Source organism: Falco peregrinus, chromosome 3 (genome assembly GCF_023634155.1).
Source record: "Falco peregrinus isolate bFalPer1 chromosome 3, bFalPer1.pri, whole genome shotgun sequence".
Lineage (NCBI taxonomy): Eukaryota > Metazoa > Chordata > Aves > Falconiformes > Falconidae > Falco > Falco peregrinus.
This window is the reverse complement of record NC_073723.1, coordinates 110,079,465-110,093,324: the sequence shown is the minus strand read 5'-3', so window position 1 is coordinate 110,093,324 and position 13,860 is coordinate 110,079,465. Positions and strand designations below refer to the sequence as shown.

General features: G+C 44.0%; 1 protein-coding gene across 9 annotated transcripts in view; it reads left to right on the top strand.

Moving 5' to 3' along the window:
• The window catches only part of CDC42 (cell division cycle 42), a 28,651-nt gene that overhangs the window by 5,893 nt on the left and 8,898 nt on the right, over positions 1-13,860 (top strand). For 6 of the 9 annotated variants that reach the window (XM_005237979.2, XM_055798995.1, XM_055798999.1 and 3 more), the window contains exons 2-3: positions 7,473-7,614; positions 12,417-12,489. In XM_005237979.2, coding sequence (XP_005238036.1) covers positions 7,510-7,614; positions 12,417-12,489 — 178 coding nt within the window. In that variant the 5' untranslated portion in view covers positions 7,473-7,509. Of the gene's footprint in view, positions 1-1,235; positions 1,257-7,350; positions 7,377-7,472; positions 7,615-12,416; positions 12,490-13,860 lie in introns of those variants that run through there. The other 3 variants (XM_055799000.1, XM_055799001.1, XM_055798994.1) reach the window with 3 other exon arrangements.

Here is a 13,860-nt window from a genome sequence, read left to right as displayed (position 1 = left end):
CAAGAACATCAGCCTGAGAGCTAAATCAATTCTGTTGTGGTGCTGGTCCAGCTACCTTGGTGATGGTGATCCCGTCTGTGTCTCTTCATACAGCTCGCTTTCTGGGCCTGCCTAAACATTTCCCACCCAACAGCAGGTTGAGTGTGGGTGTGAGCAGGCACGCAAGGCAGAGCCCACCAGCGTGCTCTGCTGTGATGAGTCTCTCCAGCTGCACATTGAGGCTTGCTGGCTGCAGGTCTGGATCTTTACCCAAATTTTTGTTTGTCTTAACACCAGCCTGTAGCACAACAGAGCTTTTTTTGGCTGTACGTCTCCTAATTAGACACCTGCCATATAAACCAAACAGCAGCACTGGTTTTTGGAGATAGTTCTCCCTGGTGGAGTACAAATTCTGAGATAAGATTTAAAGGATTGTCTGACTACTTAGTGGCAGTTTAAAAACAACCAGCCAGCCAGCCAACCAGTGCTTAAAAAGAAGGGTATCTTTTCCAAGATCCTGAACTGATGTGGTACAAGATTGTTTCTTGAGTCTGGCCCTTCTGCTTTTTGCAGGTTTTGCCTTGGACTTCATGATTTGCCTTATTCTAAGGGAGTGCAGCTCCTGTGGTGCTTTGTAGTTTGACAGCCTTTTTTAAGCTCTGCTTAAGAAACTAAATACTCTGGTCTTAAGCTCAACTTGATGCCCTTGGGAGCAAACACATTTGTGTATAGAGCTTATGTGCCTGCGGCAGCCTGAGGTATGGGCAAGACAAGCAGGTGATCTCGGGCACCAGGTGGTTTAGAGCATACCACATTCTTTTAAATGTCATTTACCACGTTACTAGCATAGAAGTGGCAGAGGTGTTGAAGTCCTGGGGTGAGATCTTGACGAAGATGATTCCTAGCAAGCTGGAAGATTTCGGTCTCGTCTGTAAAATGACTGCTGTGTACCTGCAGAGGACAATGCTGGCCGTGGTAATACTGCTCTTGAAACCAGTTCTGCCTTCTGTGCCTGTTAGTCTTTCTGGATTTCTGCTCTCAATCAGGGAGTGACTTGTGTTGGTGTTTTGCATCATAGGTTTGCGACAGTAGCGGTGTACCAAGAGGTCCAAGGTCTTTTTAACTCTATGACTGAACTTGTGCTGTCTCTTCATTAGTGGTTTGCAATCTTTGCAGAGAACTGGCGTGTTGTATGCAGTGATCTTTGTGATGAAGTGTTTGCTGCGCCAGGTTTGTCATAGGCGTGTGCAGTTACCTACCAGCATTATATGGAGAAGGTACTATCTCTGGTGGGGAAAACCTGACGCCTTGGATTGTAGTAGCTGATTATCTCTCTTTGGTGCTCTTGATTTGGGAGCCTTGTCACTTTGAAAAGCATAAATATTAGTTTGTAGTAGGGATAGAGGAGGTGGCAAAGGGTAAGGACCTTGAAATGGTGGGGCAGGGGTACCTTGAAATTGGTGTGACTAGGAACAAATTATGAAATTCAAACAAATACTTTATTTAGGAATGTGTGGTTTTTTATAAGATACGAAAGTTGTGTAGAAGTGGTTAATGGAGATCACGAGTAAAATCCTGTGAATATTGCTGCTTTCCTTGTGGTCTCTGGAGTGCTTTGACCCCACAGGCGTTGGTTATAGAACCTGTTCACTATAAAATTGCATTGCTTGTGGGAGGGAGGTCTTATTCTTAGTTTTTTAGAAATGCCTGTGTTTCTTTCCTTGCAATGTGTGAAGCAGGCTCTCAAACAGGATCTGGAAGCCGTGACGGACTGGTTAGGCTTCCATTTGTGAGTTAATGGTGTGTGCTAAAGGGCATCCTGAAATGGTTCTTGGTCATCAGTGGCGGTTGCTTGCAGCAGGCTGAGTTTAGCCGGTACCTGTGATGAAATGGCAGCAGTTTCAGTCCCGCCTGAAAGAGGAAGTCATGGTGCTGCTGAGGCTCCACAGGAAGCTAGTGCAGGATGTGTAGACAGATTTGACAGCTCGGTTTCCTTTGGCTAGGGGAATGTACACATTTTAACCTGAAAACAGACTGCAGTAGCTTAAAAATAAAAGGCATCTTAACAAGCTTGAAAGCTGGTGGTTTCTACTTCATACTGCATGTCTAGTTACGAGTGAGGGCAAGATCGTGCAGATTCTTACCCCTTGGTGTAGTAGGGGTACACTGGTTGTGTACAAAGACCCACAAAATTTCACTTAATTCTTTAGTTGGTAGTTCATACAGCAACTAGAATATATTGCAGCTACTCTGAATTACAGACAGTTTTTAAAACTAAAGAGCTCCCACAATAACAGCACATTTCATGTGCTTGCCGTTAAGGTGGGAAAACTAGGCTTGCACAAGAGGGGCAGTGGCCTGCGGTGTCAGGGTGCATTTGGGGCAGCATTTCTTGCAACTTGTGCTTGGTAAATGGGAACCTGCTACAGGTACCGTGGATTTCTTCAGCCTTTAGCGGCCTGTCAGTGTCTTCTGGTGCATGCACAGGCCTGTGTGAAGAAAGTGTGTAATTCCAAATTTTCCTTTGCACTAGGAAGCGTTGCCTGTCTACACAGCACCCCACTGGAGACTTCGGTTAACTGTTCGTTGCACTGCTTGCATGTCTTTACCACTTTTTGGGATTAATCCTAAATGCAGATCAGCTGCCTTTCATAAAAGCGTAACCAAGCTTTGAACCAAAATTCTGTAAAAGGGGTCTATTCAGCCTGGGATAGGGTTATGATGAATTTAACAGAGTTTACAAGGCTTTGTAATCTGCAGTTTCCAGGGTGCTAGATCCTGGCTCTCCGGGATGCTGTTGAGTTCTGTGAAATCCTGCTGGTGTGATCACATGCTGAACAGGTTAAATCCAACCTGAAGTATGGTCTGGTAACGTGTACTTTACTGCAGCACTGAAGTTTTTGATTACAATACAGAGAAGTTTGAGAAATTAATTCAGTTGTTCTGGATTTTGGTTTTTTTTTTTAAAAATAATCTTTAGAACTTGTTGAACAGAATGAAGTCACACTGACTTGCATTACATTTCCACTCTTTATCAGCTCTCCTCTCTGGGCTTGGCCAGATTGCTCATGATTACATGGCTCAGAATCCACTCACTGCCCTCAAACTGGGATGACTTGTGCACTTTCCAGTCTGTTTCAATTCCCTCAGATATTTAAAACTACTTTTCTTGTCCTGCTGGGTGTTGTTTATGTAGACTTCCTTTTATTAGGTTACTTTGGAGGTGGAACAAACCCAGACCCCTTGTAACTTCTTTGTTTCTACCTCCCTTGGCATTGTACTCTGGGGATGAGTTATTTTCTAGTCATATCTCTTATTGGATTAAATTACTTTTAAACTCTATGCGTCTTTAAAGCCATTCCTATGGAAGAGTAAGTCCCAGGATATTATGTTTAAGCTCCCTAAAAAATGGGCTTGTTTTCAGCTGTGTTTTGTGGACTCCTTAGAAGTAGGAAACATGAAGTAGCTCATCTAGCTAATCTAGAAAGCCTACTAATCCAAGTAAAATAACGTATTCAACAGCTCTGCTTTCCCACTGGTAAGATTCTGGAGGCCCATGCTTAAGACTCCAAATCTGTTTATAACTTAGCCCATCTTATTTCAGTATTTAAAGATATATATGCGTAAAAAAAAAAAAATCCAAACAGGTGAGGAGATCCCTGTACCTAAATATGTGCTTGAGTGCATTTTTGGTCCTTTAAGGATGTGATCCTGGAGTGTCTGGTGGGGTAGGGGGGCAATTAAACAACTGTAAGAGAAGTGATTAGTTGCTTGGTAGTTAGAGAAGTTCTGGTGGGCCAGTTCAGTGTTTTTCATGGTAAATATTGTTAATTTCTTCTTTTAGAAAATAATAATAATAATAAAGAACAACAAACCACCCCCACTCCGGCTTTTCCAGGTCCCTTGCTGTGCAGTTCAGGTTCTGCTTTACGCCTCCAGAGTGATGCCTCGGGTTATTTGCACTCTTGTTTTGTTCCTGCTGCCAGAAAGCTTAAAGGGTTGGGGCATCTGGCAGGAAAAGGTGGTGTGTGGCTTCAGTTCAGAGCCTTTGCCTCACACTAATGCCCCAGTGTAGGGTGGTACCTGTTTGAATCGGTGATGTGGACCATACTCGCTCTTTACTTTGCGAATGAATTTGAGGATAAGCAGTCTTCTGCAGGAAATACTCCTAATTTGCCTTGCTGGTGTTCTCTGCTGTGTGAGAGTAATTGTGTAGGTAAAGTCGATGGTTCACTGGAAAAGTCAGAGTTGACTGTTGCAGGGATAGTGCAATCGGCGTGCAAGGCACGTGTGCGCACCTTGTGCTTTGGCTTTGCTGGAGTCTTTGACCTGAGCCCTTAGCAGAGCACAGCAGCTTGTCTCCCGGGGGGGGGGGGGGGGGGGGGGGGGGCGGCGGCGGCGGCGGGCTTGGCTGTGTCTGAGGACAGGAGAGAAGCAGAGGGATGTAGCACCCTCGGGTGATCTCCTGTGCTTTCTGATACTGTGGTTTCATTTTGTTGCTTGCTTTATGCTGTCTGGAATAATAAGTTGTCAAAGAGTAACATTAAACACAATTAAACACATTTCCCTGCCCCCCCCCCCTTTTTTTTTTTCAGAGGCATCTGTGAGCTTTTCTTGTACAAAGTGCATATACAGAATTTTAAGATTTATAGTTGCTCATGGATTGGTGCACTGCAATGTGCATAGGAAGTGCTCTCCTCTGGTGTGCTTTCTGGGTAGGCTGTCTGAAGCAGATGTGTAACCTGCAAATTATGGGTAAACAAGGAAATACAAATAATTAGGCAAGAGGGTAGAAGAGGAGGTAGAGCAGGAAGGGAGGGGAAGAATACACGATGAAGGAGGAGGCGTCTGCTGGGGGGAGGGCAGGGTGGAAAGTGGGGCCGGGTTTCTCCCAAGGGGTGGTTGCACAGTGCTGTTAGCCTGGAGGTGGATGTGCTGATCCTTCTGTGATAGCACTTGGAGTGAGCAAGGACAGCTGGAGCAGGGGCTCCCTGGGGCTGGGGGGCGCTGTAATGAGTGCCAGTTGAAATTGAAAAAGCATATGAGCAGTGGCTGGGAAACCCAGTGCGAAGAGTTGTTCTGCACTTGATTTATTAACTCCGAAAGGAATTAGCAAAGGCTGCTACCTGTGCTGTGCAGTGACACAGCTGAATGGCTGGCTGTGTTTGGGCAAATCCCAAACCAAAAGGCCAATGACGGTGCCGTATTGCATGGATAAGGCTGGCAAGCTTGCGGAGCATGCTGGTAATTCAGGCTGGTTTTAGTTGGAGCATGCTTGAGCTGGTTAGCTAGGCCTGATACCTGTTTTGATGTGTGTTCCTTTTAAAACGTACTCAACAAGTGACTCATCCTTTTCCACCTTTGTTTAGAGCATGAAGCCTTTCTTAATTTGGGACTGAGGACTGAGCTGCTCTGTTCCATTGCCTGCTTTCTGGTGACTTTTAAATTCTAAAATGTGACCTTTTTCTCTGTGATCAGTGCCACCAGTGTGGCGAGGCAGAACTATGTGAGCACCCTCGCAGCTGAGGCAATATTGACTAATATTAAATACAAACGTTTGAGCTGTAGAAAATGTCTTTTGAAATGGAAACAATTGCTTTGTCATTCTGAATAAATGTGTGCGCGCTTCAGGGCCAGATTTCAGACTTTTTTGTAGTATTAATAAAGGGCCTGTTGATACGGCTTTGCTGTGCATATTGCTGGGTTGTCTTGTGTGAAACTGAGGTCTGATGCATAAATCAACAAATTCTATTATTTTGATATTGAAATACAGTATCAAGTAGAGGAGTGGCGATAATGCCTGATGCCTGTGCAAATCCTTAATCATCTGTATGTGTTGAAAGAAGATGTATAGATAGCAATGTGAGTGTGTGATGTACCAGGTACTGGCTGATGTCCTGCTCTGAGAAAGAGTCTGCTGCTATTTCCTAAAATTGACTGTTTGTGGATATCTCTGTGGCTTGTGGGAACAGGGTGTGTGTGTGATTAGTATTCCCCTTCAAGTCCTGTTTTTAGGAACTTTTGAGGATGTTTATTGTGAAGGTAGCTGGCTTTGTCTAAATCTGTGAGCATCCCTGCAGCACCTGAAGAAAAAGCTAGTGGCGTGAGGTTTGTTTTGAGTCACTAGCAATTGTCTTTCCTTGGAAATGTGAATTGCAATATCAAATCATGTTGCTAGCTGTGACCAGAGTGCTCAAAAACTTGGAATTGCACTGGACTTCTTCCAGATCACTCTTAAGTTAAATCCCCAGGAAGTGCTGGAATACATAGTTCAGTAGGGATTGACTCAATTTTTTTAATGCAGTTACCCAGAACTGAGAGCCATTGCAACATCCTTGCTAGGCTAAAGGATTGCCACCTTTCTGAGGGTAAATTTGCGGCAGGGGATGTCTCTTCTTTCCTCCCCCCACACCCTGGCAGGGGGTAACTTGGTTTGCAAGTCTTCCTTGCTGTAAATAAAAGTACTTCCAATAATATGGAAACATTGAAAGTCAGTGGGAGCTTTGCCACTAGGCTGTTGGGGTCAGGATTTCACACCTGTATGTGAATGAATGGCCAGAGGCCTGCTGCTTTTCTAATTAAAGTAATACATTAATGAAAGGCAGCTGTGCCTGGAACTGGAGGTAGCTAGCTCATGTTTGGAGGGGCTCTTGGTGGCAAATACTGATTTAGTTCACGTGCTAAAGTGTGTGTTGGGGTGGTGTTGAAGTAGCTGGGTGCATCGTGATTTTGTAATGGCTGGAGAGCAATCCGGTTCCTTGGGAGCTGCGTGCCCTGCTGAGCTGCTCAGTGCTGTTAGCTGCTTCAGAGTGGGGATAGGGGTATGTGTTAGGTAGCAACTTCAACCAAAAGATTGTGGAACTGTATTTAGGCCTTAAAGGTGAGGGGAGGAGTAATCATGTTTACTTCTGTCTGTACGTGCTTATTTTTATCCCATAAACTAGTTTCAAAGCTTATACTGCTGTTTCCTGCTGAGGTTTCTTGGCTGAAGGGCTCTCCAGAGGGAAGATCTCTTGGGAGGCATGTGTGTTACTTAGCAGCTATCAAGACCCAAGCTTAGGCTTTCAGTGCATCTAAGACTGGATGCTTCCATGCATTAAAAACAGTCTGGAAAAGCCTAAAGACCTTTTTTGCCCACCTTTAGATAACTAGTCAAAAATGGCACTGTGTTAGAGAGATTGTATTTACCTAGTCCTTCTTCCCAGTGCAGAAAAGTGACGGTGCCATAGTCTTGGGTGGTGTTTGGCAATTGTGTGCAGTGAGAGGGGTCTAACTGTACGGAGGAGGTATTTGCATTTATGCAAATGCACAGCTTCCTGTTGTGTGTGTGTGTGAGATGGAGGGATGGATCTACCAACTCACTTAGAAATGTCCTGGTTTTAGATCCCAAATGTGCTGTTAGTGGTTTGGGCTCCCATCAGAGCTCATCAGTGAAATGTACTGTTATCTAGTGAGTATGAGAAACATCTAAATATGTGTGTTTTTTTTCCTAGGTTCTCATTGGAGTTGATATTCTAGTTGACTTCAGCAATGCAGACGATCAAGTGCGTAGTCGTGGGTGATGGTGCTGTCGGTAAAACCTGTCTCTTAATTTCTTACACAACAAATAAATTCCCATCGGAATATGTACCAACGGTAAGTGTGAGAATGGCTCCAGTTCTTTGGGCATGATGGGGTCGGGTAGCATGAGTTTCCTTTATAACTAACCTTTATAGCGTGCATGCCCTAATACTTGTCCCTACAGTCTGCTTTCCTCTTGGAGACTAATACGTGATGGAAAAGTAACGATTGGTCTGATACACTGCTGCTACCTATCTTTCATATTATGGGGTAGGGCTGGGATGCCTTTCCTGTGTCTGGTCAGTTCTTGCTGCTTAATTGCTCTGTGGACTCTGAGCTTCTGTTTGTTGATGGCCACTGGCTGGATTCAGTGAACAAAATTATTTGCAGTTAGGACTGCTAAGTGGAGAGCAAGCAGCAGGAACACCTGCTCTTCAGCTTGCTCTCTCGGTTCTTGCTACATCTTCATTTTTAGGGAAAGTAGTATTTTATGTTGTTAAAATAGTCAGTGACTACAGTTAATGCTTTCAGATGTAGATTTGTGCTTTGCAACTCTGAAAGATCCTGAGGTCTTGCAGTGAACTGTGGAGCATGGCTAATTCGCTCCAGCTAAGCATGAGAAATACGTTTGGATTTAGACCACGCAGTCTCATTCATTTGAACTTCCAAACATTTGCCAACTTTGTGTGTAGTCCCTCACTATGAATAACATTTCTGAGTTTTACAGGCTCAGTTTTTTGAGATACTGAATCCCTTGGCTTACCTAAAGATCAGATTGGGAGCAGTTTGCTGACTGCCTGTGAGGCATGTGCATTATCTTTCGAATAGAACAGTCCTTTTCTTCTTAATGTTGCATATACAAGATCAGCACACTGACACTGAGGCGGTTCAGTTTTTTAGTGTGGTTGCTGCAAGAGACTTTGACATCTGGATGCTCTTTTTACTAGTTTTCTGTTATGGACCCAAAAAATCTATCTTTACTGATAGGAAAATTGAAGAGTTTACAGAGTTACTTCAAACAAATTCGGATCTGGAAATGCCTTGCAAAGAGGTTGAACACCTGCTGGTGAAAGAGTCAATAATATTTTCTGCTATTATAAAGCAACTTAAAAGAACAGATAGCTCCTCTGAGATGCCAGGTAGCTCTGCCTTACAGCTCTTTTGGAAGTTACTTCATAAAAATTCATAAAAATGTTTTCTCTTTGTGGAAGATAAGTTGCAGTGAATGTCACTGCCTCTTTTTGAGGTATTGGCTTTGTACGCTATCCAAAGTTGTTTTTGCAACCTGCCAAATGGAAAGTTTTAAGAATAGGACAGGCTTCCACAGAATGAAAATGTTTGTGTTTAGTTGTAGTGCAGGAACTAAAGATGAAAGGGCTCCTAAACCCGAGGGTATTCAGGTTGGATGCAGTGGTCGCTGCTAGGAATCTGAGGGTTGTGCTGCAGGCTTGGAGACCCACGTTCAGCTTCCCTCACGGAGGTCCTCTCTTAGGGATGGGTAGAGAGAAAGTTACGTTTGAAACTGCCTTTTGCCATTCTCAAGTTGAGGCGTATCAAGTAGCCAGCTGTGATGCTTCTAGGACAACCACATCCTGTGCTGAACCTGTGGGAGACTGCTTGCCCTATTTAAGCTATTCTTTATGGTCAAGACAAAATGAAAGTGGTCGGTGAGTTCAGGCAGCGAGTGTTTCTATACTTGCCCCTAGCGAAATGACCCTTAATTATGTTGAAAAATGTTATAATCTTAAAATGTGTATTTTTGAAAGCTTGCGAGTTTGTCTGCTGTCCTGCAGATTGTAGTACTGTCTGTAAATCTCTGCTAATGAGCAGTGTGGAAAAACAAAGCAAGTTACTTGCCAGTAAAGTGTGACCAAGGTGTGTTAAGGCTTATTTATAGCGCCTTTTAAAACTGTCCCGTGTTTCTGGAATAGTATTTACCTCTGTACTTCACGGCTTGAGGAACTCACTGTTCTGGGGATATCACAGCCTATTCCCAATTCTGTGTATGGCCTAGAGGTGTATTTCAGACTCTGGAAACTGGTAAGTAACCTCTGATATTCCAGCTAATACTTGTAATAAATAGGCGAAGAAATGTAACAGGTAGCATTGTTCCCAAAATGAAAGCAAGCTGTCCAAGAGCCAACAAGCCTTAATGTCCTCAGAATGTTTGTGGCTGAATAAGGACCCTGGAGAAAAGTAGGTAGGACTCAAAACTGCTTAACGAGAACATTGAAGCAGGAAGAGAACCCAGAGAGAAAGTTCTGTTGTTGAGATCCTGGTAAACACTGGTGGTAGCTCAAGGCCAGTGTGCCCACAGACACTGGGAATCCAGCTGCAGCAGCTGCTGCAAGGCCTCCCTTGAGAGGAAGGTTACATTTTTCTTTCTTCAGGGTGTCCAGCAGTACAGGGCACAAAAGTTAGTAAATGTTGGGGTGCTGAGGCAAATCACTAACGGGCTGGCCTCAAACCGAGCTACTCCGTGTGTGCGAGCACTGGAGTGGCTGGTGTAACCTGCCCGTGCTGTCGCCCTGCGTGGCTGTGCTTGTGCAGCTCTGTGGCCAAAATGTTGCTGGAGAGTGCGCCAGTTCAGACTGACAGATGAGTCTTTCACTTGGCTCTGTGTTTTGCAACCTTTTCACTTTTTTGAGGCTATTTCCCAGTGGGAGATGGGTTTCATACTGGTTCTGCACATGGTTTGTCACCTGCATGGTTTTGATGTCATTGCCATTCACAAAAATGGCAGCGAGGGGTATGGCTGTGGAAAGGCACTGGTAACGTTTGGGTAGTGGCAGATCAGGTGTGAGTCCTGTAACAAACTCATCCACTTGCTGTGGTGGGATGTCTGGCACTGGCAGGAATTAAAACTCCTTATTGGGCTAATTTTTGCTCTGGTTTTTAGCCTGTTTGGTGTCACTGAGGGTGGAATCGTCTGTGGATTATGCTGTGAGATTAGTTGCCGGATTGTTCTGAAGGCTAGCCTTGCAATCCTGGCCTCCTTAGGGCTGAATCCCAGACCTTTTCAATAGTGGCTGTACCTTTTAAAAAAAAAAAATTATTCCCATTTTGGAAATTGAGAGCTTAAACAAAAATAAATAAAATAAAAATGAGGGGGAGTGCATGCTGATCCCCCTAAAGGGCAGCTACAAGTAGTATTATCGACTCCCTGTCCACTGGGTGAAAATGAGGGGATATCTTTGGGGGATGAAGCTGCCAACCATCTGATACCTGAAAGAGTGAATGTGTTCTGACCTTCAGCGCAGAGCATACTAGTTTCTTGTTCTGTACCTGGCAATAGATGAGTTCTCATCCTGAACCTGTCCTTTGGAGTCTTGAAGTAGTAGTTGTGATGTGAAATGCCTTCCGCACTCCTCCAGCCTGAAGGTCTTATTTGTAGCTGGATGCTTTGAGGTGTTCAGTAAGGCAAAATCAGTGCAATGTGTAAAGGATCGGGCTGCAGATGACGGAGGTAAGTGGTGAAATCTCTTGCAGTGCTTTAAAAATCTTGAATGCTAATCGAAAATTGTACGAGGTGGACTTCTGCTTCTAGCTGGTGGTCTTGGGGGTATGCAGCATGCTCTGGCCATAGCTGCTTGCTTGGTCACTGGGAGCTGCGAGAAGTTGAAAAAACTCGGTGTGGTGTCAGGTGGAATGGAAAGGAGACATCTGACCTCTTGGAAGTTCAGCTTTGAAGTGCTGTCTTGCTGGTCCTACCTCCGTTTTTAGTGGGATTTTTTTCAAGGACCTAAGCTCTTACTAAAGCCCTCTAAATACATGCATGTGACTCCTCATTTTTCCATGCTCCTCCCTCCTAGCCTCCATGAAAAGCTTTTGAGGTGACTGCTAGCCTTTTCGATGTTGCAGTTTCCTGCAGGTGTGGGGCTGCTCAGACTTTAGGTCTGTGTTGAAGCAGGGCTTCCTTATCCTTATTCAGAGACCTCGACACTCTCTGGGTAACCTTGCAGCACTGTATGCAGGGACAGGGTTTGGTGTTTTTTTCCAGTGGGAAGGATTTTTTGCTGAGGTTACTTTCTGAAATGCTGTCTTATCGTGGTTCTGAAGATAGAATTGTTTTTGAAATGAAGGATACTGACCTCAGACGGTATACTCCTTAATGCTGAGTATGTGGGTGTTGAAGGAGAAAGCTTTGTGTAGGCCCTTGTGCTCAGTTGTGTTGTAAACAAGTTACTGGGTGAAACATTTTTGGTAGTCGGTCTGCCCTTGAGGACAGGATTGTTGTGCCACATGCTGTACAGCGAGACAATCTGTCTTGGTCTTCTGGAGTGCAAGTCTCAGTTTAGATTGAGAGTGAATTTGACACAGACTGATTGTGGCCAACTATATGGTTTCCTCCAGAGATGGAGGATAAATTCCTGTTGAAAAGATGGACCCTGTATTGAATTCCATCGATGCTCAGAAAGATGAACATCAGAGGACTTGGGTCCTGTTAGAAGAAGCCTCGTACCTCTGTGCCCTGAAGGGCAGGGCTGGAATTTATCAGTTCTGTCTTTGTGGGGATGTGTTCACTGTATACAGACCCAGGCATGCTGCTTGAAATTTCTGTGGCGATGTGGCAGACCTCTTTGCAGTTACAGGCAAGAGCTGTTGCAGGTGTTTTGCTTTTACCCTGTTGAATGCAGCAATGTGCCTAGGGTGCCTTTGCTTTAGATACCTCATGGAAATGTCTCTTGCACCCCTATTCACAGTTGAATTGGCCTGTTAACAGCCTTAATGATGATAGTGTTGTAAGCCTGATGGCTTCTGTTATCCTGTGCAGGTGGCTATTATACAAGGTGGGGGTTGTCTGGCAAGGTGAGTAGGGTGATGGTTTAAAAAATAGCTTATTCACATCCTCTTAAATATTTCTCTTTTCTTACCAGGTTTTCGATAACTATGCTGTAACAGTGATGATTGGAGGAGAGCCTTACACCCTAGGCCTCTTTGATACTGCAGGTGAGAAATCAAGTGCTTGCATCATTGCAACTGCCCAAGATTTAGCTGAGGTGGTGTTGAACATGAAGACATACGGTTTGTTTTGTTTTCCAGAAAGATTTTCCCTTTTCATCATTTTTTTTGTTCCTGACCTTTGGGGGGGTTTTGCTAAATTCAGTTTACTTATTAAAAAAAAAAACAAACCACAAAACAAAAAAAAAAAAAAACCAAACCCAACCCGGCCAAACAACAGAAAACCAAACCAAGACAAGAAAACCCTCTACTTCTTTTAGAGCTATTTTGTGACACCAGATGACAACTTACAAACTTGCACCTCTCATCTACAGGATACCTGAAAGATAAAGGGGTTTTATGTTTTTAAACAAAACTTACAGGAAGAAGTTGTGTTGAATAAAATACGTGGATTCTGTGTAGTTTTTATTTAGTAAATAGCCTATTTTTTTGACCAAATGTCAAGACAGAATGACTAATATTACAAAATCCTGGATGTGCATGTGTGTCCGTGTTCTTAACACGGATGAAATCGGGATGTCTGGAGTTCTGTAAGCCCTCGCATTGTGTGCCTTTTTAAAATGAAAAATAAATCTGCAGGCTTCTTTGTTTATGGTTGTTAGACTGTATCTCAGTTTCTGGCTGGAGAGCTGCACAGTGATTAAACAGCTACACACATTGCTTTGCACGTGTGAAGATTTAGCAAGAAAGGGTAGAAACTGGTTCAACTGCTAGTTACCAGTCCTCAACCTGTAATAATATCAAAGTGGTATGGCAGCATCTGGTATTGTGAAGTCTTCTTCAGGAGAGTCCTTCCAGAGAGCTTAGTTGATAAGCTGTTACCTAAAATTGTCTTGATAGAACTTAACCTGACTGTTGCCAGCTGTATTCGTACAGATGCATCATTAGTGTCTTTATTTGATGAATGAAATGGTCTTAGGCTTCCAATTAAACACTGGAGCTTCAATTAGCTCTTCACATTCTTCTCCCAAATGTGATTCGTGTGCTTAGGTGTTGCAAACTCCCTAGTTCATGGATAAAGGAGGTAAGTAGAGAAGAGAGGCTCCTTCCTGGACATTGTATAGGCTGCTGTAGGGATCAGTACTTAGATGGGTCTCTGTTATAAGCATTCTTCTACCTGTGTGGGTAAAAGCTGCGTTGGGTCCTTTTCTGCCTGGTTTTCTGTGGAGGTCCTCTAGGTTCAGGGCTCTGGAAGCTGCTGCATGCATAGACGGGCAGATCTGTGTACTGTCTAGCAACATGAGTGCAGTAACCATCTAGTAATTCTGAAAACTTAAGAAAGTGGCTTTAGCACATGTGGGTGATGCTACGTACTTGTGAATGTAAAGGCTTTCCTTTTGGAGCTGGGCTTCTGGAGTG